Here is a 27,728-nt window from a genome sequence, read left to right on the forward strand (position 1 = left end):
TTTTAATCAAAGGACACAAGGAGCTTGTGAAAGATCTGCGATACTGTGTCAAGAATAATTAGACATGGGTCGGAAAGTTTCACCTGTGATTTTAAGCCAATTTCCTGCTTGCCATTCAAGAACATGAGAGGACTTTTAATAGACCTTGCAAAAGTATTATTAATAATAACAGTCGATCAGTCTGAAGTTTACTTTAAATAGAAGCACTCAGTCTGAACTAAGCAAATGGTGCTTGCATGTCATTTGGCACATATTAATGGGTTGCTAGGTGACAGGTCTGACTTCGTGCATCTTTTTCTACAGGGTTCAGATGGTAGGATTTAGTTTTATAGCAGAACACCGGCAGTATATAAACTAATAATTGGGCATAAAAGATGTATAGTCAAGGGTGTAGATTTGGCTTGAATATTGTGGGAATTGCAGCATGAAGCATATACAAGTTTCCATTGATTATGGTAGAAATATTGGGGGGTTGTACTTGCTTGTTTTGATTATTATTTAGTCAGCCATGTTGAAAACAGCAGTGCGCGATTATTAAGATTGTAACGGTAACCTGAGGAAAAGAGCAGAGAGCACTTTCTGAGTCAGTGATTCTTCACATAATGGCAAAATATGATGCAATATATTTTGATTATGCCACTTTTTGTAACAGACAATGTTATAACAGCCTATAAATAAATGAGACTCTGGAACAACAATGAGATGCAATGCAGCAGCCAAAGATGCACCCCCATCCTTAGTAAATGATGCCAGCATTTAAATTTTCAAGCCAACTAATCCTTTAAAACACAAATAACTTAATTAGCTACACCAAGTTTTTAGAAGAACTTCCTTCAGCTACATGTACACTCACTTAGAACTTTATTAGGAACACTATGGTCCTAATAAAGTGCCCGGCATGGTCTTCTATTGTTGTAGCCCATCCGTCTCAAGGTTCGGTGTGTTGTGGATTTCGAGACGCTATTCTGCTCACTACAATTGTACAGATGGGTTATCTAAGTTACCGTAGTATTTCTGTCAGTTCCAACCAGTCTGGCCATTCTCCTTTGACCTCTCTCATCAACAAGATGTTTCAATCTGCAGAACTGCTGCTCACTGGATGTTTTTTTGTTTTTGGCACCATTCTGAGTACATTTTAGAGACTTGTGTGTGTGTAAATCCCAGGAGATCAGCAGTTACAGATATACTCAAACCAGCCCGTCTGGCACCAACAATCATGCCCCAGTTCAAATACTGAGATCACATTTTTCCCCATTCTGATGGTAACTGTGAACATTTACTGAAGCTCCTGACCCGTATCTGCATGATTTTATGCATTGCACTGCTTCCACATGATCGACTGATTAGATAATCGTATGAATATGTAGGTGTACAGGTGTTCCTAATAAAGTGCACAGTGAGTATGTATGCCTACGCACTTTGAGATTTTCTAAGCTTGGGTTTCTGCATTATTTTAAGCAGTCCATTCCAATTAACTTCATCTTCTCACTTCACTCTTGTGGCAAAGAAATTGATGGCTCGGAATGCATTCATAGAACACACCCTGCCTGCCTTTGCCATCTGGTAGAATTCTTTCAAAACAACATCAGTTTTTGGCAGGAATGTTGGCATGTTAAGATCATTTTCTCTGCCATTACTGTGTTATTCTGATTGTAACTCCTCCACCTGCTGAAAGTCCCCAGGCCTATTGGGAGATGGCGTTCTGCATCTCAGATAAGCTGCCGGCCCGTCTGTTCTCTCTAACAGGGCTTCACACCGATTTGATTGACACCTCAATGAACTGAGGGCTCTTCTTCACAGCTGGTTTGGAGAATGGCACCAGCAGCTGTGTAAACATAAGGGCTCTCCAGTTTCTGAGCCACCTCTGTACATTTTAGTTGTCTGCCTGTCTGATTAGAATAGAAAAACAACTTTACCTGCATGTTGTTTTTAAAAATGTTAGTCCATTCCAGCTTCTGTTATTAAATAAAAAGTATTAAACAAGCCACTGTCAAACCTTTCATTCATCCTCTTTTCATAGTTTTTTTTAAATGAAATAGTTTGATGTTCTATATAGACATGCTCTTATGCAGTGATTCCCACCTGGTTATGCATCAGGACCCAGGTGTTTAAACTGGTGGCACCCCAACAATGTGCCAATGTTGTTTATCGTACGTATATAAACAAATTAGGGCTGCCCCCTAATAATCGACCAAATGTTAGTCAATGAGATGAGTCTTGGTCAACCAATTTTGATGGGACAGTTGGTCGCAGAAAAAAAACAACTGTGTTTTGACAGACACACATGATCCTTTACACGGATGGTCCATGCAGTAATTAATTATGTTGGGCAGGAAATCCAAAGAGTGGGATCATTTCAAGAGGGTAATGGTTGACTCAAAGAAGGTGACATGCAAACTCTGCAGACAAATGTTCACCTATCATTCGTCAACCTCAAACATGGCTTATCATTTGAAACATGCAAGTAGCCTAACGTTAGCCACTTAGCATGGCCGTTCGCTCTAACGTTAGATAACCTAGATAAATATGTGTTATTATGTTTATCCAAATGTTCGTGGGAAGTGGGGAAGCTAAATTAGTATCTCGCTTACTGCATGTTTAACTTAACGTGCATTTAATTTTCTCTAAAAATGTAAAAATGTTCAGACAAACTCCTTGCTGGTTTTTCTGACACATTCCGAATCATTACCGCTTTTGCCAGTGTCGCTAGAAATGTTTTTGCAATGTTACTTAAAACGTTCTTTCTCAGCACTGGAACTCAAACCATTTTTCTGATGCCCCCCAAAAAATATGTAAGTAATTCAATTAATATCATAAACAGGCGACAACTAGTTAACTAATGGCTTAAACTAAGGACTAGTCGACTAGGAAAATCTTTGGTCGGGGGCCGCCCTAAAACAAATTGTCCTTAAAATCAAAGATAGAAATGTATTACCATAAAATGCATAGGCCCAACAATATGTAAAATTAACATCATGACATTTTTTGTTAATCCTTGTTGCATGTAAGCCCACAAATTAATGTTGGTCATATCTTGCATAGTTTTGTACATGGTTTTCGAGGATGAGGGCATGTTACATGACCTGTCCATGCTGGTTTTTGCCTAATGTGACTTGTTTTAACCAAGGGATAGATGAATTTGCTGCAACATACCATTTGATTGGATGCAGTGTCATTGACTTTAACAACAAAATACAGTATATGCTGTGTTTTCTCCTCCCTTTTACAGGTTTGATAAGCCTGTTTATTTTGATGTCCTAACTATGGTTAGTTGCATTTTATTATATGGATATAGCATTAACATTCCCTGCTATCCACAGGACAGAATCAGAACAGAACTGTGACTCATTTTTGGGCCACAACCTACCAGCTGGTAACCTCTGCTCTAATGTTCACAATTCAAAGCTCCTTCCCAGTCCACCCAGACAAATTTATTGAAACTAAGCATCAAAATCAGCTTAACATTCAAAACCTTAACCTATGCCCGCCCACATTTGCATGTCATCATCTTTAGTGTTTACCAACTTGACCTGACCTAATGAATGACTATGAACTACTCCAGTATGCGGAGGTTACCCAATCATAACAGAGGTTATTTGCATTTAGAGGTCTTAGTAGAAAGTACATTAGCAAAAACAGCCGGTTTAAGAGTGTTGAGATGGTTTAGGCATGAAACTCTGAATGATGCAAGCTTGTTTTCTGTTAGCCAATCAGCTCACTCACATGTGATATGTCAAGCCAATTGGCTCACTTAGTGTAAGCATATAGGTCCTTTGACGTGCAATTGGGTAGACAATCAACTTTCTCTTTGCCTACCATTTCAATTTGCTCAGTTTGCAAGTAAGAGTTTTCCCTGAAACCCTCCACCTCCACATGTCCAGATCTGCTACATGGTGGATTGTATTTATGTCTAATTGTGCAGCAGAATGTCATATATGCATGACGCAGCATGTCTTGTGTTTTGCTAATTGTGCAGCAGCATGTCCACATGGTTAACTCAATATGTCTGTTCTAGCAGTAGCAAGTCTCAGTGCTTGCTCTACAGCAGCAGCAGTGTAGAAGATCTAGTTTGGCCCGCCAGGACCAAATCCTATCAATTTGCCATACATATATTAACATGCTAAATTTTTCAGAGAGTTGCAAACAGTGAACTTAATTTCAACTTTTATAATTAGACAAATTATCCAGTAAGTACAGTTTTACTTACTGTCTGGATTTCTGCAGTTCTCCGTACAGCCAGCCGTCCCTCTCATCGGGAATCAGCAGTATGATGATGTCTCCCTCTTCGAAGCTCAGCAGTGTGTTGTTGTTTCCAGATTTGTGGGGGAAAATGGTGCGTACTTTGGGTCTTTTGTCTGTGAGATTGAGGCCAGTGGCCATAGACACAGATCTGGACAATCCACTGTCTTCATTGGTGTAGTCTGGAGAGGACAAGACAGACACACTTTCTTAAACAGCCTCCAAATCACCTCATTGCTTGTTTGTGATGATACAATAGAGTATAGAAATTGAAAATTTGGCATATAGACCACTATTCCATTCCAACTTGAATTGTTATTTCAATTGTAAATTTGAACAGTACACAAAAACTTCAAAATTCACTGCTATTCATAAAGTCAACATGAAATGGCATTTACAACCCATTTTATTTTTGCAATTTGACACATTTCCAAATAAAAGGAAGCTTTTGAGGAAGATTTTTGAGTGGCGGCTGAAGGTCATGTTTAACCTCAAGAGCATCTCGTCGCATCCTAATGACAACACTTTATTTACATTTACATTTATGCATTTGGCAGATTATTACAGGGACAATCCCCCCGGAGTTTCTTACTCAAGGACACAATGGTGGTGACTGTGGGGTTAGAACCTCTGACCTTCTGATTACTAGTTATGTGCTTTAACCACTATGCCACCACCACTCCATTTATAACTAGGTTGTTTTCGAACATCAGTTAACGCAATGGTTAACAAACTAACCATGAACAATACTTTTACAGCATTTATTAATCTTGATAAATGTTTATTTCTACACATACTGCATTACAACACATTTAAATTTTTTTACTTCAAAAAGTGGATGTTGTATTTGGCTTCGCTATATGTAATGCATAATTTAATTTCAACCAACAGATCTCAGTTCAGGAGACTCTGGGCTGTCAGTAAAGAGTTAAACTTTCGATGTATTTTCGATGAGTCACGTGAAAAAAAAACAACATGGCGCTGATCGCAGCGGAGTTTGTCTTTGGGAGAAACGCCAACAAAACTACATCTGGTAAAAAAAAAAATGAATTACGTTTTTACATTCAAATCTATTTGAGTTAAAAGATTAGAGTTTCGAGTATCATCCGATTTGCCATTTTTTACATTTGAGAGATGTATCGCGAAACGCCACACTGCTAAACACAATGTACACTAATGTGTACAATAGCACAAGGTTTTCATTAGAAATCCTAAATTGACTGTGCATTTTCACAATGAGAAAATATTTTTGCTTTCAGATGATTTATATGGAGTTAGATGAAAATAAGGTGCATTTCCAACTGTTCTGAGACCAGTGCAGGCAGACAGACAGCATACTGGAAGTTAAGTTATTCACTAAATATAAAGCGAAGGAGCATCCTTTAGATTTACTATAATTCCAAGTGCATTCAATACAAACTACCTATCAAAAGTTCAGTTTCAGTTTCAAAAAGGGAAATGGAAAATGCAGCAGTCACACTCGGGTCTCAGGAGGTTAACTATAGGTAGTGCATTATGAACTAATACTTATACTAGTAAAAATTATCCAATGGACTGTACAGCCTAGGTGATGTCAGCCCGAAAAGGACGTCATTTCAGAGGCAGAACAAGTCAATACATTTTGATGTACGATCACAAATGATGAAACATTTTTATTTCTTTTAAATAATGTGCCATGATTAATCGTGCCCAAAAAGACCAAAAACCTGTATTTAGAAAGTAAATATGGACAATTCTTGTTTCAATTTACCTTTAAATTATGCCAAGTTATAACTTAATATTCCAAGGTGAGACTGGTAGGTTAAAGCTGTCGAATAGGATGAACAGGATAAATCTGTTTAATAGGATACATTTGAAAGTAAAAACAGTCACCTGACTCCTTTTCCTGCCTGGAATGGTTTTGATTGAACATGTTGACCAGTGGACTCGTCTGGGGAGGTTCTGGAGGTGGAATCATTGCTCCCGAGTTGTTCTGTAAAAGTACAGCAAAATGCAAGTTAGAACATGTTTGGGCCTCCATGTTTATCCAACAGTACGAGCATCAGCTAATGTAAATGTGTGTTGTGGTGCAGGAGGTGGTGTCCTCACCCTGCTGTGGTGCTGGGGGGCTGGAGACGCCTGTGGAGTGATGGACATTGGCGTGCGCAGACCTTCTATTATGGACATCACGCTCTCCGGGACGTTGGTAGCATCAGTGCATTTGTCCTGCCAAATGGTCAGGTTCTCTGTCAGCAGCTCTCGAGCCTTCAAGAAGCCAAGAAAGACCACAGTAATGGATGAAATAGTCCAATCACTGAGATAGCACAGGAGCAGCTGCGATACTGTATATTTAATAAGCAGTATATTATATACTTAATTTTACAATAATGTAAATAAGGGAGTGAGGGAAAGGCAAACAGTCTGTTAAATATGTTGTGCTGTTTTGTCGATAAAATATTGAAAATGTGTCTTTCCGGTGGACAAAAAGACTCTGGAAAACATGTTTTGGGAAAATAGATGTACTCTAGGACCGCAAAACAGTACAACATATTGAACGGATCATATTTCAATCCCACACTGCCTGGTGCTCAACAGTAAGGAAATTTTCTGTTGGCCCAAGCCAGTAGTTCAGATTTTTACTTGCCTTACCAGCATTTTAAATGGTCCTGCGGCATGTTTTTTTTTTTGTGCTATTTTTCACAAGTCAGAAGCAAAAATATATTTAATTAAACATTAAGGTTTCTTTACAAATGAACAACAAATATACATATATATTGTAATTTTTTTTAAAAGTTTTATGGTAAATGGGAAAACGCATTTACAAGGGCTAAATGATAATGATAAGATGATGATAAGATTTGGAGTCAATAATTACAATTGCTTAAACCCTTTCTTAAATTAGAATAATTTTTGAGGGTTTGTTAATTTGCACTATCATCTTATTTTTGTTATAGTTAATGGGTAAATAAGCGAGCATAACCAAACCACATAGACGTACATTAAAGGAATATTTCAGGTTCAAGACAAGTTAAGTTCAATCAACAGCACTTGTAACGTCAACAAAACATAAAACGACTGTAAAACTTACGATTTAAACGAATTTACAGCACAATTAATACACAAGTTTTAACAGAAGAATGAATGTGCTTTTATAAAATTAGAAGCTGCACATTTCTGCCTTTAAACCCGCCCAAAATTGTCCCCATTCACTTCCATTGTAAGTGCCTCAATGTAACTTCAATTTTTGCTTTTTTTTTTAAAGGAAAGGAGGAATGAGTTGAAATAAGTTTTTGTGGTAATCAACATTATGCCACAAATACTGTCGATTGAGTTTAACTTGTATTGAACATTCCTTTATTAAGGCAAGGGTCAACTATGTTATGAAAGCAGATTTTTACCGAAAGACTTAAATGTGTTCTTATTACAAAGGTATTTTCATGAAAGGTCAATCTTTTTTCCTGAACAATGACACTGAAATTGTATAATAAATGTTTTGTGGTCAAGACCTTAAAGTATGTGGCTATAAAGAAATTGACTTTCAAAAATACAGAAATATTTACAGGAGTAAAACATGACAACTAGCCCCATGTCCCCTAATAGCTTTAAGTTAAACATCTATAAAGTAGCTCCAGAACACTTTACAGGCATAGATATGACTTCTGTGTACAATCCTTCACTTTTAAACCTCTGCTCGCTCAACAAGTTGTTTTAGTTCAAATAAAAATTTCAGAATGAACCTTCTCATGGAAAGCAGAAATCTGGTAGGAGAAGATGCAATGCTTGTCAACCAGGAAGCAGAATCTCCTCTTCTCCTCCAGGAGAGCTTCATGGCAGCCATCAGCAATGAATTTCTGCATTTCCATCTGACGAGAAGTGAGTGTTTCTAGACACTGCAGAAAGTAAAAAGAAAAAAGGCTGATCAGTGCATCAGTGGTTGCTCATGGCAAATCTAGAGGGGCAATGTAGACCTTAAACCCAGCCATATTGACAAGTATCACAATGAACGTGATTGGGTACTGGGGCTGTGAAAAATTACTTTAAACACAAATACAAAAAATAAAAGTAGTCTATTTGACTTGCTATATTCCAAGTCTTCTGAAGTCAAATGATAGCTTTGTGTCACTTTTCGATGAAAATCTTACCTTATGACTGTTCAAAATATGATAAGGCATGGACACACGCAATAAATGTGTATATGAATAATCCTGACACCAGATTCAAATGTGCGTAAATGTGAAGAAGATTTGCACTAGTCACTATCCACTTTCATTGTATGGAAAACAGCAGCTCGGAGATACTTTAAAACATCTCTTTGTGTGTTCATAAGAAGAAAGAAAATCATAAAGGTTTGCAACAATATGAGGGTGAGTAAATGATGACAAAATTGTCTTTTTTGGGTGAACTAACCTTTAAAACTAAATTATGATAAGATACAAGTTTGGAAAGTTCTAGCGGGTACATTACTCTGCACATGCTAAATATGTGGCCGTAGAAGTCTTCCATACAGGTGTATTCACACAGACACACCCTCATACGAGCATAATGCAGGTGACGTAAGAGAGCATTCATCACACAATGGGTTTTATCATGATCATATTGAAGAATGAAAGCCAAAGAAACAAGCCACATCTCTCCCTCCTCCCCCTCCTCACTGGTTGTCATGGAAAAAAAGGAGATTTGCTGGTTCAGTGTCATTAGTCACTGTGGTTTTGCTTTCACTGAGCTTTCTCTGTCCCTGTCTCTCACTCAACCCCTCCCACCCGTAGACTGGCAAGACAGGATATAGAAGTGTGACTTAATCTATTTCATGTTGCTACTAGGCTTTTATGGAAATCATGTTTGGATATCTTGCGTAATACTTCTCCCAGCAGCATTAAAAATCTGGGACAAAGGTCAAAATTAAACAACAAGGAGATACAGGTGAAGAGCCAAAAACATTTCCCTACCTTTAATCAAAATGAAACTATGCTATATTAAAATACACTTGATTCATTTGCATTGTGACTATCCATTTAAATGTTTCAATTATGTAAATTATGCACCATCTTATTAAACATGCATACATTTGCATATTATTTAACAACTCTGTGATGAACAACTACTTGGCAATAGACCATTTGTTAAAAAGTTAATACAATAATTTTTTAACAATTTTTGTAAATGAATATGTTTTTTGCATTTAAGATAAAACGTGACATAAAATGCCAAGAAAAAACTCCTTGAACAAATACCAGCAATATCATTAAAGAAGCAATATCTAAAAACTAGATGCTCTACCTAACTCTATTATGAAACATGACATATTTAATTTAATATCTGGCCAAAATGCCAACAAAAATGCCCCGAAAAACCAAATGTGGGGGAAAACTGCCCTTGTAATGAATTCTTATGTTTTTAATTTGTAACATCTGATATAGTTCTTAATATTCTATTATAGACCTACTTATACTTACTTTGGCATAACATGTGAATTAATGATGATTTAATTCCTAGGGTAAGAGCTAAATTTTTTTTGTTTTAAATGGTTAGAAAAACATATGCACTAATAAAGGTAAATAATGCACCTTAAAATCATATCCTGGGGGCAAATATTGCCTCTTAAATGTACAAGTTAATTTCAGAGACTGCAAGAGGATAGGAAAAAATGATTTATGTATGATATAATCCAGGGATCGACAACCTATGGCAAGCATGTGGAGGGGTAATCACATCATGTTTCATGATGTTACAAGTGAAAATGAGACAAAAAGATCTGTTTACAACTTATAAACTTTTTTCTTCTCTGGGTTTTTACTCAGTATATACACTGCCTGGCCCAAAAAAAATTTGCATACTCTAATATGCAGACTTTAGATTTGATTATGGCACGTATTCGTCATGGCATTGTTTCTAAACATTTATGCAACATCACAACATTTATTTTCATCCAGAGTTGCATTCATTTTTGGCCAAGATCTTGTACTGATGACGGGAGAGTCGAACCACTCCATAAAGTCTTCTCCGGCACTTCCCAAAGACTTTCAATTGGATTAAGGTCAGGACTCTGTGGTGGCCATTGATGGGTACTGGTCATTCAGTACATTCAGGTAGTTGCTGAGCCTAGACTTGACCAACTGAAGCAACCCCAGATCATAACACTGCCTCCAGAGGCTTGTACAGTCGGTACTATGAATGACGGGTGCATCGCTTCATGCGCTTCCCTTCTTACCCTGATGCACCCACCGCTTTGGAATAGGGTAAATCTGGACTCATCAGACCACATGACCTTTTTCTATTGCTCCACAGTCCAATCTTTATGCTCCCTAGCAAATTGAAGTTGTTTTCCACAACCACGAGATACGTAGATAAGAAATGAGGGTCAGTTAGGGTTAAAAGAATTGTTGCCAGCTGAAACATATTAATCACATAAATGTTGTGTTTCGCAAAGTTTTCTGCTTCAGTTGTTGTGGTGTTGATTCACATTGTTTTCTAGATTATTGTGCAGAGTGATCAGAAGCATTTTAAATAATTAAAAAAAGCTTCATTGGCCAAAAAATTTACTTGATCACAAAAACCCATATTTCACTGTCTTTTGGCCCTGGCACAAAATGACCAGCTAACATAATTTCACTAATCATATCAGCAGTTCCTGGGAAAGTGTGAACGAGTACTAGTCAGCTGAAATCACTCTATCATTCTGACTGGATTATAAGAGCAGACTGATTGCTATAAAAGTAGGGAAGAAGTGCTTCCAATCATTGTGTTCTTGTTAGCAATGGTTACCTCTAAAGAAAGACATGCAGCCATCATCGCTTTGCATCAAAATGGCCTTACGTGCAAGGAAATTGCACCTGAAAGAACCATTTACCGGATCATCAAGAACTTCAAGGAGAGAGGTTCAACTGCAGTGAAGAAGGCTTCAGGACGTCCCAGAGTGTCCAGCAAGCGCCAGGACCGTGTCCTTCTAAGGAGTCAGCTATGGAATCGTGTCACAACCAGTGCAGAGCTTGCTCAATATTGGCAGCAGGTTGGTGTGAGTGCATCTGCACGCACAGTGAGGCAAAGACTTTTGGACAATGACCTGGTGTCAAGAAGGGCAACAAAGAAGCCAAGGATTGGACAGCAGAAGACGGGTGCAAAATTATTTTCTCTGATGAAGCCCCTTTCCGACTGTTTGGGACATCTGGAAAAACGATAGTCTAGAGAAGAAAAACATGAGTCCTGTGTTGTGCCAAAAGTGAAGCATCCTGAGACTATCCATGTGTGCGGTTCCTTTTCATCCAAGGGAGTGGGCACTCTCACAATTCTGCCCAAAAACACTGCCATGAATAAAGAATTATATCAAAACGTCCTGCAAGAGCAACTTCTCCCAATGATCCAGGAGCAATTTGGTGATGATCAGTGCATTTTCCAGCAAGATGAAGCACCATGTCACAAAGCAAGTGTGATAATGAAGTGGCTCAGAGATCATTACATTGAAATTTTGGATCCGTGGCTAGGCAACTCCCCAGATCATAATCCCATAGAGAACCTGTGGTCAATCCTCAAAAGGCGAGTGGACAAGCAGAAGCCCACAAATTGTGATCATCTCCGAGCACTAATAAGCCCAGAAGCTGATATCCAGCATGCCAGAGTGAATTGCAGAGGTTATGAAGAACAAGGTTCAACACTGTAAATATTGACTCTCTGCATATATTGAAAGTTTTTGCCAATAAAAGCATTTAAAAGGTATGAAATGCTTATCATCGTTTTCCAGTATACCATAGAAACATTTGAGAAAAAAAAAAATCATCTACAAATACTGAAGCAGCAAACTTTGCAAAACACAAAATGTCACTGCCAGTCCTTTTGGCCACGGCTGTATACTAAATACTTTGAATTACTTCTTCAGCACTGGTAGATTTGTTCACTTGTTTTGACTATAAAAACTCTGCCAGTACAGTAATACACATGTTAAAATACATTCTCTGAAAAATCTAAATATCTTATGCAGTGTTGTTTCTAAAACAAGATCAATCTAATTGATCTTGTTTTAAGCATTTTTAGATATTTTTACAGGAAAACAATACAACAATTATTATCAAGAATATGATCTTAATAGAAAAAAGAAATTATTATCCAACGTGAAATTTCTTGATAAAAAATATGATCATGTCTGTTAACATGTGCATGTGAAATGGCTAGAAATAGCATTTTAGCTTAGCGTAAAGCTGTCAATTTACACAAGGTTTATTTCTTTCTTCTGCTCCAAACTTACTTCAAACGTACTACTCCGTCTGCACGTATGAATGTAACACATCATAAGAAAGTGTTTCACTGCTGTTCAAATGCACTTTGGATCGCATCATTTTTAGGTATAAATGTTTTCCATCTGAAAGGACTAAATATTAAATGAAACAAATGACAATAAAATGCAAAGTAATCTCTTTTTTGAATGTAACTGTATTCTAATTGCCAATGATTTAAATTGTAACTGTAATGGAATACAGTTGCTTATATTTTGTAATTTATTTTGTAAATACGTATTCCCGTTTCAGTACTCCCAAACCCTGTATGTATCTGTAGCTTAACATGTTCATACTTTGATTAACTGTTTTTAATGCTACAGTAATTTAAGAAACACTTTTGAATCCACAAATTGCATTGCTTTTGGTAATTTATCAATCTTTTTTATTATTTCAGAAATAAATGCATTTTCTCTATATACTAGCACTGGATGTGTACTCAAAGAATGACACAGACACACACCAGCACAGAACTATGAATGCAAACCACCGTATAGTTATGATGCAGAAGTATACAGTAAATCTGCCTTAAATGCGTCCGTTTTGCTTTGGCCAACAGCCTACATTTTTGTGCTTTTTTTTGCTTTCAGAACAACACGTGATGCAAGTAAGACACCGCTTTCAAACTTTGAGGTTTTTAATCCAGCATACCCCCTCAAACCACAGATGACGGTGATTCTCAAAACTAAATTAAATGATTAAAAGAGTAAACATTAACACATCATGAGTTCAAAATAAAAATGTTACCAGGAAATGAAGTTTTAGGATTTTGTGGGCATTTACGCATGAGATTCACCAAAAAGTTAATGCAACGCTAGCACAGATTTCTCTTTTGCCATCCTGGAGGATCTTTAATCACGAGTAAGGATTACATCAAGGATCGAGGGCGTTGGCACAGCCAATAACAAGGAAAATATAAAAATGGCACTCCATGTCAAAAATATATATTTCTGTAATGATATATACATGAATACCTAATCAAACAGATGAAATATACATAAATTCCATTGACTGTTATTTTGGATATTGCAAAACAGTAGAAAGTTCAATCAAACCAAAATGTCTGTAGCACCTCCCCTTTATGATTTCACCTGTTCTACACAAAACAGGAAACATCATAATCCCCACTCACAGACTGTAATCTACACACTACACCTTTCAATAGATTTCCTCCAGCCATTAAACCATCTAGATCAATGGTTAATGAAGAGGAAGGTCCAGCCTGTTATTCTGCTGTTTTCAAGCACAGGTACTGAATATAAATGGCAGAAAAAATAATAAAGGCTGGTGTGGCAGGAAGGGCCTGGCTGATGCCTAGTCCGGGGGCAACTGCTAATCACCAGTGGGAGGAAAAGGCCTGAGACTTTTGTGGCTAACTAACATATTTCTGTCTGTCTGAATAGTCTCCATTTAAACAGGCCTACACCATCCTTAATTTAACTCAAACCATCCAGTAGAGGATGTAGGAATGGGTCATGATGGTTGACTAGACATCCAACAAACAAAGAACTAGTTGATTAGTGAGAGGGTTTTAGCATGCTGGGGTTAAAGGTCTGGCATACTCACGGTGAAGTTCTTCTTCATTCTTTGAAAAGAGCCAAAAACAAATTCATTCCAGCTGAGCAATGGTATACTGTTTGCAAACATTCAGACACGGCCACATCGCTGGGGGAGGCGTTTAGTGGAGCATTTTCTAGCAGAGGCAGTCAGGTTGGTATTTGATAGAATCCATGATGCAGTGTATCTGAACAAGATGTCCAGGACCTCTGGCATAAAAACAGCCCAGAACATTAAAGATCCACCACCATATTTAACCATGGGCATGGGGTACTTTTCCATATGACTACATCTCTGTGTGCACCAAATCCATCTCTGGTGTTTGCTGCCAAATAGCTCTATTTTTGTTTTATCTGACCACAGGACCTGGTCCAATTTGAAGTTCCATTGGTGTCTGGAGAGCAGAGGCTTTTTTCTTATAAACCCTCCCAAAAAACTGGTTGTAATGTAGGTTACGTCTTATTGTAGTTTTTGAGAGTTTCTAACCCCAAGATCCAACTAAATTCCACAGTTCTCCAGCTGTGATCCATGGAGAATTTTTGGCCAATTGAACAATCCTTCTCACCATGCGTGAAGACAATATAGACACATGTCCTCTTCCAAGCTGATTCTTAACATCTCCAGTTGATTGGAACTTCTTAATTTTTACCCTGATGGTGGAAATGGGCATTTTCTTATAGCCACTTCCCATTTTATGAAGCTCAACAACCTTGCCACACATCATAACTTTATTCTTTGGTCTTACCATTGTGATGATGACTTTGTGTACTAAAAATTATAAATATGAATGGGAATATACTTCAGATATATTTTACTCATAAGAATTTCTAGGGGTGCCAATAATTGTGGCAAAGATGTTTTGAAGAAAAAACATTTAATTATGAGATTTCCCCCTTTCAATTATCTTACTTCAAATAAAGGTTAAAATTTTAACGAAATATTTACAAAACTGTAAGGGGTGTACTCACTTTTGTGAAATACTGATATATATATATATATATATATATATATATATATATATATACAGAATATGAATATGCTTGTATGTGTATATGTACAGTATGTATATGTGTATGCAGTTTGTATATATATTTTATTTATTTACTATTATGGTCATTATTTTTGTACTTAAGTATATATGTACTGTATACTCAACCGAGGTAGAGGGATATGGGAAACTTATATAAAATAAATATAAAATAAATAAATAAAAAAAATTTAATGGAAAATGACTATATGCCTCATTCTATGAGTAGAATTCACACAAGATCAATAAAAGAAGCTGTTTTATCCATTCAATGATGATTTAAAGTAATATACACTGGCAGCCAAAAGTTTGGAATAATGTACAGATTTTGCTGTTTCAGAATTAAATTGGTACTTTAATTCACCAAAGCAGCATTCAACTGATCAAAAAGTATATTCAAGACATTACTGATGTGAAAAACATTGGTAAATTTATTACTAGACAAAAAGAAAAATCAATCTCTAGAAACTCATCAGTCAGTCATTGTTTTGAGGAATGAAGGCTATACAATGCTTGAAATTGCCCAAAAAACTGAAGATTTCATACAAAGTTGTACACTACAGTCTTCAAAGACAAAGGACAACTGGCTCTAACAAGGACAGAAAGAGATGTGGAAGAGCAGATGTACAACTAAACAAGAGGATATGTACATCAGAGTCTCTAGTTTGAGAAATAGACGCCTCACATGTCCTCCGCTGACAGCTTCATTGAATTCTACCCACTCAACACCAGTTTCATGTACAGCAGTAAAGAGAAGACTCAGGGGTTCAGGCCTTATGGGAAGAATTGTAAAGAAAAAGCTACTTTTGAAACAGAAAAACAAAAAGAAAAGGTTAGTGTGGGCAAAGAAACACAGACATTGGACAACAGCTAATTGGAAATGAGTGTTATGGATCTTAACCCCATTGAGCATTTGTGAGATCAGCTAGACTGTAAGGTGTGTGAGTAGTGCCAGACAAGACAGTCACATCTATGGCAAGTGCTACAGGAAGTGTGGGGTGAAATGTCACCTGAGTATCTGGACAAACTGACAGCTAGAATGCCAAGGATCTGCATTTTGTCATTGCTGCATGTGGAGGATTTTTATTTTCCAAATTGAAATATACATTTTTTACATTATTAATGTCCTGACTATACATTGTGATCAGTTGAATGCCACTTTGGTGGATAAAAGTACCCATTTTTTCCCATAAGAGCAAAATCTATACCTTATTCCAAACTTTTGGCAACCAGTGTATATGCCATGGATAATGTGCAATTATTCTTGTTTAAATTCAGAATTCATAACGCTAATGCACTAACATGCTTTACATGGCCATAATATGCGCTGGTTATATATACACTGTTATTGTATTTTATGAGGACAATGATACTGCTGCAAAGGTGGGTGTATAATGGGCAGAATACAGACAAAAGAATGACGATAGGCATATCTTACTTGGGCAGATGTGTGAATGGGTTTCGACTGTAGACGGTACATGAGTGTAGCAGCATTTCAAACAACAGAGTGAATGGCCACTTAAGAGTATTTGAGGATATTTGATTCCTTTTGTGGACAAATTTAACAAAACAAGGAAAAAACTGCAAAAACAACAACAACAACAAAAAAAAAAAATCACATGACACGTTTTTGGTAAATGTCTTTACGAGAATGACTGTTTAGATGTAGGTAAGTTTGCACCAGTTGGCTAATAACTCTGCAGCCGGTATGTTCATGTTGACTAACATTATCCGACTGAACAACATAACTGGAATTAGCTGTTGGCCTCAAAGTAGGTGGAGCGCCAGGTCACACCTACCGATGATGTGGACCAATGGCAGTAAAAAGGTGTTTAGCAACCGATCCAAAGTTTTCCTGGAAGTTCATGCTGGCGAGCTGTTTCGTACCATCGAAACAAACTTTAAAACACCTTGATTTTTCTACCAGATTTTATTCTTAATGGCATCACACCCATTCATTCTTCAATTTCATATGAAGCATACCAGAGTCTTAGGAAGGTTGCAAGTTAAAAGGTGCTGTAAGTGATTTCAGCCATTCTTCTTCCCCGAGAAGGAGACATTGATTAGCCACGCCCTCTCTTTCTAAAACCCTCCACTCCAAAGATAACAAAATGAGATTTATTGAGAGCAGGAATCCTGGTTAAAAACAACAGCTGCAAAATAGCACCCTCAACTGGCAACTGTTATGAACAACATGGCATAAAACTGCATTATGCCTCAATAATTCACTGCAACTACAATAATATGAAAACACGCAAAATGATTGACAGGCAGAATGTGTCATGTGATTGTCTGTGGCCCGCAGACACATTTTTGTTTGCTGTTTACAGAGTCGAGAATTATCAAAGAGACCGGTGAGATATCCCACAAGACTTATTTCATTAATATCTTTCAGGAAGTAGGAAATTTTTTGCATAACTTTCCATTAAAAAAAAAACAAAATCGTTTACAGTAGTGGTTCTCAAAGTGTAGGGCATGCCCTTTAGAGGGGCTGAAGGTATTGCAAGGGAGGCATGGAAGACTGACCTTTTCTCAAATCACTTCCACACATTCAGCAAAAATAGTGACAATACACGCAAGAACCAATGTGCGTAATTTCTTCAACTTTTCTCCTGCCTTGTTTATTAAACTTTGGGCATTCACCACAGTATAAACGGCACAAAGCATGTAGCAGTGTCAGGTACATTCTCGATGCGCTTATGTAAACAAAGACGTCTCATACGCGCCAATTTCAAATGGGGGAAATGATGAATTAACACTAATAATTCGGTCGGTCCCTCACACAACACTATCAATACACAAGAACCAATGTGCGCAATTTCTTCACCTCTGCCTTCTCTCCTGCCTTGTTTAAACTTTCGGCAGGCACCACAGCATGAACTGCACAAAGCATGAAGCAGTGCCATTTGTGCTCTCTGCCGCGCTTATGTAAACATAGACGTCCCGTGCGTGCCAGTTTCAAATGGGGGTGTGGCAGCGGGGGCGTGGTCAAGCGCCCGTCCGGGAGAGAGAAGCGGTAAGGGCGCTCACACCTGGGCCAAATTATGTCTAACACCTGTCTCTAATTGCAGTAGAGTGAGGAGAGCGGTTAAAATGCCAGCAGCCACAGAGGAGGGGAGAGTGACCGACAAGCAGACCCAGTGTTTTGCCATTTATATGTAGTGTCTGTAAAATAGTGTGGAAAGAAGATAATTAAAAGCTTACCGTATCCTGAAGACCTGTTTCCTGTTGTCCTTGCAGAGAGAGTTTTACACTGGTGCTGAAACCCGGAACAAAGATTATTAGGAACACCTGTCTTCCAAGGATGGAACAGAATCGCCCCGTAGAGTCCTCCCAGCTGGCGGAAGTCCTCCAGTCCCTCGCTACACTCCATCAGAGCCACCAACAATCCCTGCTTGAGCTCCGGCAAGACCAGGATCGTCGCTTCTTTGAAATCATGCGGGCTCAAGCAGAGGACCGGCACGCCATCCGAGCCTCCTCAGCCAGGAGGCCGCTCCAGCCGCAGCCGCGACCCCGGACACCAGCGCCACATTGCCCCCACCAGCGTTACAGAAGATGGGGCCGGCGGATCGACCCAGAGGCGTTCATAGACCTCTTCGAGAGAACGGCGGAAATTTGGGGTGGCCCCAAGACCAGTGGGCGCCCGTTTAGTCCCTCTCCTGTCCGGGAAGCACAGCTCGCGGCACAACAACTGCCGGCAATAAGCCTCCTGGCCTACCACGACCTGAGAAAAGCCATCCTGCAACGGGTTGGTCGGAGCCCGGAGGAAAGTCGCCAGCTCTTCCGGGCCCTGAAGCTCGAAAAGTCCGACCGCCCGTTTGCGTTCGCTCAGCGGCTCCGTGATGCCTGTCGGAGGTGGCTGCTCTCGAGGGACCGCGGCGTCGAGGAACTAATCGACCAGGTGGTACTGGAGCAGTTTGTTCAACGTCTGCCCCGGAAGACGGCCGAGTGGGTCCGTTGGAGGAAGCCGTCCAACTCGCGGAGGACCACATGGCGGCGATTCCTAGGGCGGATGAGCCCTCTCTGTCTGTCTCCCCTTCCCCTGTGTCTTCCCCTGTTTTTTTCCCTCCCCTCTTCCCTCTCGCTCTGCTCTCTCCCCAGGGTCCGTTCCTGCCCCTGATTGATGAAATTCAATTCGTTCTTGATCTTAGAGCAAAACTCCACACACTGGGGCGACTAACACAGGAGAATTTGCTCCAAGCTCAAGAACGCCAACGCCGGCTGTATGACAGGGGTGCTAGGCTACGGAATTTGCACCGGAGACAAGGTACTCAGTATTACTCCCAACATCGAGCTCTAAATTACTCGCTAAGTGGCAAGGACCCTTTGAGGTCACACGACCAGTGGGGGATCTCGATTATGAGGTTGTACGTGCACGATAGAGGGGCGCGTCAAATTTATCACCTCAACCTCCTGAAATTATGGAGGGAGGAGGCGGCCTCTGTGACGTTGGCCACGGTAGTTCCGAGAGGGCGGAGCTCGGACCGGAGATAAACAAAGACTACAATCTCAACACTCCGGTCACTTGTGGAGACCAACTCTCACCGCGGCAGCTCACAGAGGTTTCTGAGTTACAAAAGGAGTTTGCGGACGTGTTTTCCCTCTCCGGGCCGTATAAACCTCATACAGCACCACATCGAGACCGAGCCGGGCGCGGTGGTGCGTTGTCGCCTCTATCGCTATCCGAACATAGAAAGAAAATCGTTCAGGAAGAATTAGATGCAATGCTTGATATGGGCGTAATAGAGGAATCCCACAGTGATTGGTCCAGCCCGGTTGTTCTTGTTCCCAAGAGTGATGGGTCGGTTCGGTTCTGTGTGGATTACAGAAAAGTCAACGCGGTGTCTAAATTTGACGCGCACTCAATGCCCCGTGTTGATGAACTGCTCGATCGGTTAGGTACTGCTCGATTTTACTCGACCCTGGATTTAACAAAGGGCTATTGGCAGATCCCCTTGACACCAATGTCCCGCGAGAAAACAGCCTTCACCACGCCGTTTGGATTACACCAATTTGTGACGCTTCCTTTCGGTTTGTTTGGGGCACCAGCCACGTTCCAGCGACTCATGGATCGGATCCTCAGACCGCATACCGCGTACGCCGCTGCCTATTTAGACGACATTATCATCTATAGCAATGATTGGCAGCGGCACATGCAACATCTGAGGGCCGTCCTGAGATCGCTGCGGCGGGCGGGCTCACAGCAAACCCTAAGAAGTGCGCTGGTTGGGCGTGTGGAGGTACGGTATCTGGGGTTCCACTTGGGTCATGGCCAGGTGCGTCCCCAAATTGATAAGACCACGGCGATTGCGACTTGCCCTAGACCTAAGACCAAAAAGGGGGTGAGGCAGTTCCTGGGGCTGGCTGGCTATTACAGAAGATTTGTGCCTAATTATTCGGACGTCACCAGCCCACTGACTGACCTCACTAAAAGGGGGCTCCAGATCCGGTCCAATGGTCGGAGCAGTGCCAACAGGCGCTTACGCAGATTAAAGCTGCACTTTGTGGGGGCCGCTTTGCATGCACCTGACTTTTCTCTCCCTTTTCTATTGCAGACGGACGCTTCAGACAGAGGGCTGGGGGCCGTACTCTCGCAGCTGGTGGAGGGAGGAGCCCGGTGCTGTACATTAGCCGGAAGCTCTCCTTAAGGGAGACTAAGTACAGCACCGTGGAAAAGGAGTGTCTGGCCATCAAGTGGGCGGTCCTCACCCTCGATACTACCTGCTGGGGCGGGCCTTCACCCTCTGTTCGGATCATGCCCCACTCCAGTGGCTCCACCGCATGAAGGATACTAACGCCCGGATCACCCGTTGGTATCTGGCTCTCCAGCCTTTTAAGTTCAAGGTGGTCCACAGACCGGGGTGCAGATGGCTGCCGCCGACTTCCTCTCCAGAAATGGGGAGTGGTAGGCAGGTCGGATGACGCCCGGCCTGAGTCGGGCGGTGGGGTATGTGGCAGCGGGGCGTGGTCAAGCGCCCGTCCGAGAGAGAGAAGCGGTAAGGGCTCACACCTGGGCCAAATTATGTCTAACACCTGTCTCTAATTGCAGTAGAGTGAGGAGAGCGGTTAAAATGCCAGCAGCCACAGAGGAGGGGAGAGTGACCGACAAGCAGACCCAGTGTTTTGCCATTTATATGTAGTGTCTGTAAAATAGTGTGGAAAGAAGATAATTAAAAGCTTACCGTATCCTGAAGACCTGTTTCCTGTTGTCCTTGCAGAGAGAGTTTTACAGGGGGAAACGATGAATTAACACTGATATTCAAGTCGGTCCCTCACACAACACTATTGAATGTCTTCAGAAGAAAATATATTGGCACAAGAGTTAAGCACGACTTGTATGGTACTTTTGGAACTTGGACAGCCCATCACCATCCTCTCATCCCTCAGTCTTGTCGCTGATACATGGTACTTGTTAATTTTCTCAGCGCTGGCCAGGATGGGCCAATCACAGTCATTTATTCTTCCTGGAAGTTTACTGGAGTTTAAAAATGCTTTTATATATACTACTGAGGCGGATCAACAGGTATGAATCCTTGCTATTATTATAATTATTAATTTTTTTTAAACTATGCAGTGTAAATTTCTTCATTGAGAGAAAATCATTCTGCTATTTAAATGCAGATGAATGGAGGATTCGGTTTGCAATGTGCTCATGTCCAAGGGTTGCTCCGGCAGCAATATAATTTTATTTATTTACTTTTCCTTCTGTTTTTTTATGATGTGAAAGTGTATAGGCATCATTAAAATGTTTTATGTATTTATGTAACAGAACAATGTTGGCATTGTGACAAATGTTCATTCATTCAGATTCTATTTCAGAATCTTTTCTTTCAGTTTTCATAGTTTTCAAAGTTTTTGTCTTTTCAAAGGGGGGCGTGACCAAATAAATTTGAAACCACTGGCTTACAGCACCTTTAAACTATCAGCATGGTAAAACCCAGTCAGAGGGTTCCTAAATCCTCTGCAGCTTAAATGCATGTTCTTAGTTTGTGCAAGTATTTAATTGTTGGTCTGTACAAATGCAGACAGACACAGAGTTTGTACTAGAAACAAACTTTATCTGTCACGCTGACGGACTGAGTAGTGGAATTTCAATATTGGTCTATGTTTATACTTCTTCTTGTTTTCATTTCAGAAATGGCTCCATTAAGGGGCGCAGCCTTATTAAAATGGCATATACATTACATGACAGTGATATAATACATTTTTAATTAAACCGTGAGTCTGTTGAAACCAAGGAGTTCAAAGGTGAAAGTTGTACCTGTTAATAAACCACTGTGCTGAAACAAGATTTTTTAAACTCTGCTGGTTACGTGTGGCTTAAAAGGAAGAAAAAAAAAAGTATTTTGAATTTGAAAAACCGCAAACACTCATGCACAAGACTTCTTGGAACGTCAGTGTGCCTGATACTGCATGCAAGTATAATTGTCAGAAACGGTGAGCCATACTGTAATAATTGTTGTATGCAGTCATGAAATCAGAGACACTCCCCTCAAAATCTGAACAGAGGTGTGTGAGAGAGAGAGTCGAAAAAAACTGATGCGCAAGGTTCAAATGGTATCCTTGTTTCTTTTTTATCAGTCAACATAATGGAAAGCATTTGGAATTATCTATCAATGTTTCCGTTCTTCTTCTTCCAATGAAAAATTTCCGGTTAAGGCAAATCCAGGAGAGACATCTTCGGTCATTGCTCACGGCATTCATGCTCCTTTTTAAAACACACTCGGTTCTATTAGGTTGCGCTCTATCCAGTTAATTTTAAATGCAATAACGCCCATTTAGAACTGTGTCCGATTGGGTTCTAAGGGACATTACTCTTAACCAGCTTAAATATTATAGCTTACAGAACTTCCTTTAGACAACCCACCAACTAGTTGATTTTGAAAATATGCTGTTTTTGCACATCCCTGCATGACAGAGCAAATGTTGTGGCTGAAGTGATCAGGTTAAAAACAAAACATGCATTGAGGACACATGAACCAGGGTTATATGTTCATACAGTAGTCTGGCGCACACTCACAAAGTCTGGTCAGCAGTGATAACTGTTGCATTTTTTTTTACCATTACAGATAACACACAGAGTTCAATGCACCAGCGGATTTGTCCAGGAAAACATGTCCCAGAGAGCTGTGATGGAATCACAGGAGATAGACAGCGGCGTAAAAGGGGCTGTTTGTGCTGTTTATCATCACAGACACGCTGTAAAGTCTGTTGCTATGGGCACCTTCATTCTCCCCTGTGGAGGAAGCTAAAAGAAATAGAGGACATGCCACACGCTGGGGTTACAAAATGAAAAACACTATTCTAACCTCAAAAAGACAGACAGATACCATAGCTCTGTTCCAAACTCTAGTGAGCTGCCTTGCTGTCCACATTCTAAGCAGATAGCTTGCCTTCTAAGGCAGCATCTTAATGTTTAGGAAACCTCATTAGTGACTCATTTGGCATGCTCTACGTGGGCAGCAAAATGGGAATCACATGACTTCACTAACCCTGACTCCAATAATGCCAGAATAATTCCAATTGAGTTTTATGTTAGCATGTTGCTCTAAAAATACATAATGTATTGAAATACATAAAACCCATACATGGTAAATGGTCTGCACTTATATAGCGCCATTTTAACCTTAACGGTATTCAAAGCTCTTTACACTGTGACTCATTCACCCATTCACACACACATTCATACACCAATGGCGGCAGGGCTGCCATGCAAGGTGCTACCCAGCCATTTAGAGCATCTTGGGGTTAAGTGTCTTTCCCAAGGGCACTTCTGCATGTGGAGTCATGTGGGCCGGGATTCGAACCACCAACCCTGCGATTAGTGGCAACCCGCTCTACCAACTGAGCCACAGAGCAAAAACAAATTTCACACTTTCATTTGTCTAATAACAATGTCCAACAGTTTTTCATCGCTGTCCTATAAAAAACACCTGTCTGCACTTTTGTCCATTTTGACTTACCATAGACGGAATGTGCCAAATGACCTCTACCTAGAAATTTTAAATTGTCTGTCGAAATCACAGGAAATGAATGTCATTTTTTCTGAAAGTCATGAAAATTCCAATCACAGAGTTTCATTTCCAGCATATCTCAAATTCTGTATTGTGTTTAATAGAATTTTGTGCTGGAAAAGACAGTGATGGAAATTGGACATTTGTAAAACATTTTGGAAAAAAAATATCCGATTCCTTTGTCAAGCTAAATAAATAAGAATATTATTTATTCAAAATACACACAATTATGTAATTTTTTTCATACTTTTTGCTTAATTTGGCAAAATTACATCTTGAATAGAAATGAGTCCCAATAAAAATCTGCACATAAGTGATATTTACATTGAATTTTCTTTTTTCAAACATCACTTCTCATATTTCACATTTCATCTCCCCTTTGTTGACTTTATTTTGTAAAAGTTTGTAAAACTTTATTAGGGGTAAACTAGTTTGGTGTGGAGAAAATTACACTGAAACATTGTACTTTTATTCTAGATCTTCATAGATTAATATTGAAAGTCTGGGTCTAGGAAAAAGCTAAAACAATAGTATCTTTAAATAAAAACATTTAAAAAGTACCAAAAATAAATTATGAAGGACTGGTTTCCAAATCAGTTTTAATGAGACCTTCATATAGCAAAAATAATATATTTTTAAATCTATTATAAAAAGCAACCCCTAGGACATCAAAATGCCCAAAGTTAAAGAAACACACAATTGGGAAAATAGCATTTTATTTATATGGAAAGTTTTGCATCTACATTTTTCAGTATTTAATGAAATATATTTAAAATCAACATTTCTCTCGCCTTGTCCACCATCTTTTTCACCAAGCTTGTTGCAATGAACAAAACAGAACATGGGTGTCTTTAGAGACATTCTTTTTACCTTGGTACAGCATCTAAAAAACTTGGTGCAACAATCACAGAAGTTGTCTAGTGCATGTTTACATTGAAAAACCATTTAATACAGCAGAGAAAGACACAAGGTTTGGCGCACTACTTGATAGAATCTAGTATCAGAAATGTCTGAACAAATAGAAAATATGCTTTATCTTGTTTATAGAACTGTTTGAGCACATACAGTTGTGCTCATATTGAACACATCCAGACAAAATTAACAAGCGAAACTACTATGATATCTAAATGTCACCTCCTCACTTGCAAGCCTGCTGTTCAACCTTTTCTAAAGTTTATTTAATGGAAAATAGCAGCAAAAGCTTGTCGAGATGAATGGAGACAGATAACTAGAAGCACGGGAACGGTGAAATGTCAAGCTGCCAATGATGTGCTGTCTGGAACAAAGAGAGGAAGTATGTTCCTAGCCGAGACTAACACATGCATCTATCATCGGCAGGTTAGAGAGGGAATAATCCTTCAGTAAATTCCATGGTGAGGTGAGACATTAGCCATCAAGGTGCAGACGTGCAGAGAACAGTAATTAATCTCTGTAGGTAACCTTCATGAACATCCTGTATGCAGTCTTGTGATCAGGGTTTGTTTGATGAGATGTTTACAATGTGTAAATGAGCTTGTCATTTTTAGACCGTAAGATTGGGGTCAGATTTCAGACTTGATAGTGGATTTCATGCATGCAGGGGCTAGTGTTGTCACGGTACCAAAATTTCAGTAGTCGGTACCAATGCCAGTGAAATTTCACGGTACTCGATACCATTATCGGTTACCATTACCAAAGCAAAACTCTTTCTTACCTGTTCAAACAAATTCAATTACAAACATCAGTAGATATTTTCCTTTTTTTGGTGCTATTTCTAGATTTGCTGAAAGGAACAAAAGCATGTCAATGTTTTCCTGTGTCAGTCTTGAGCATCTTGGGCTTACAATATACCCTGCATCACTGAAAACTCTCTCCAATGAACAACTTGATGCAGCAATGCACAGATACTTCCTGGCACACTCGGATAGATGAGGTAGTGTTTTCATATTTGTTTTCCACCAGCAAAGTGGATCATCTTCCGCACTGACTTCTGGTATCAGGCTGTAAATCAAACATTCATCTTGTAACTTATTATCTGCAGAAAGTGTTGCTTGCAGTGTTGCTAGAGGTAGCCTCTCCTTTTTCTTTTTTTTCACACTTTATGCTGGAGAGCAGAAGCTTGAGATCAGTTTTCTTTGATTTTTTTGATGGCCTCCTTTCACTTGACACTTCTTCTCCAGACAGAGGAGTGACATCAATTGTTCTCACCTCATTCAGGAGTTTTTCTTTGACTTTATCCTTAAGGACTACAAAACGGTCCTTAAACCTTGGATCAAGGTAGGTCGCAGTGTTCAAAAGAAGTTGCAGCTGAATGTCTTCATGACGATTCTTAAGATATGCACTTATCTTTTCCTTCATCTCCTGGGCTAAAGCAGAGTCACTCTGTTCAAGATTAAGGCATTCAAAATCTTCCACATTAATGGCAAGACTGAGGACAGGGTGGTATGTTTCTCACCACTAAGTGCATCAGTGAAAGGGCGTGAAAGTTTTGGGGCTCTGGTGAAGGAAGATATTGTTTTTCGAAGCCTTGACAGTGCTACGGACACCCTGTTTATTTCAATTGCTTTGTTGACAGCAAGGTGGAGATTGTGCCCAAAACAAGGAATCCACGTGTACTCCTGAAAGGCTTTCTTGTTGTTTGAGGCATTATCTGTTGTGATGCCTGCCATCCTTGCAATGTCCAACTTCCATTCTTCAATTTTTTCCTCAAAGGCCTCCATCAAACTCTCAGCTGTGTGATCTGTATTTAGCCCAGCCTAGACACCAGTACTGCAACTCCCAAGACTCAGTTACGTACTGCAGAGTTACAGACTTGAAAGTGTCTACAGCTCTACTTGTCCACAAATCAGTTGTACAACTGTAGAATGGTTTGTGTCTGAGATGATAATTTATGAGGTCTTTGGTTTCATTATAGATGTGAGGTATCTCTGTGTACATGAAATAATTTCTACTTGGCAGCTGATACTTGGGGTTGAACTGTTGAAGCACTTGCTGGAATCCACTTTTTTCAACTGTATAGACAGGAACTTTATCCATACATATGAATTCTGCATAAGCTCGGTTCAGTTTTCTTGCTTCGGCTGATTTTTTGTCATATTTGACTTGCAGATGAAAAGCTTCAGCAACTGTTGGCTGTGTATATGCTTGCTGGAGACATTCATGCTCAACAAGCTCTCCCTCAGACTGATTCTGTAAAAAGATAAGAGATTTTAGAAAAAAAAAATGTAATGTTTAATAACAAAAGTTCTGTATTTAAGAGAAAATGCCATAGAGTATATGAGTATAATACCAAATTATCATTATCATAATACTATATGTACTTAATTATGATAACAACAGAACATGACAGTACAATTACAATGCATGTAAAGGCAATGCTGTGTGTATGTGTGTGGACTGAGTGTTGTAGACATTATGCGAACTCAAAGAGAGCTCAAAACTAAAAATCTTGAACATTATTTTCAAGAAGTAGAAAGAGTGAAAATGCTTCATGGGGTTTTTAAAGGTTTGGTTGTGCTACTTTACAAATGCTGTTAAACATAAATATACTTCCCAAATCCCAACTCACAAATTTCGGCAAACTATGTCATCTAAAAGCCTCTGTAAAATTACTAAACCCTGTTGTGCTCTCCTTTCGTATGCCCCAGTATTAGGTATTGCATAGCAGTA

At 39.5% G+C, this 27,728-nt stretch overlaps 1 protein-coding gene across 1 annotated transcript in view; it reads right to left on the reverse strand.

The window, feature by feature from the left end:
* The window catches only part of baiap2l1b (BAR/IMD domain containing adaptor protein 2 like 1b), a 110,845-nt gene that overhangs the window by 20,190 nt on the left and 62,927 nt on the right, over nt 1-27,728 (reverse strand). The window contains exons 7-10 of the mRNA XM_052140029.1: nt 7,956-8,108; nt 6,328-6,483; nt 6,112-6,211; nt 4,208-4,421 (exon numbers count right to left, since the gene is read on the reverse strand). Of these exons, the coding sequence (XP_051995989.1) occupies nt 4,208-4,421; nt 6,112-6,211; nt 6,328-6,483; nt 7,956-8,108 (623 nt within the window). The remainder of the gene's footprint in view (nt 1-4,207; nt 4,422-6,111; nt 6,212-6,327; nt 6,484-7,955; nt 8,109-27,728) is intronic.

This window comes from Xyrauchen texanus, chromosome 12 (assembly GCF_025860055.1).
Source record: "Xyrauchen texanus isolate HMW12.3.18 chromosome 12, RBS_HiC_50CHRs, whole genome shotgun sequence".
Lineage (NCBI taxonomy): Eukaryota > Metazoa > Chordata > Actinopteri > Cypriniformes > Catostomidae > Xyrauchen > Xyrauchen texanus.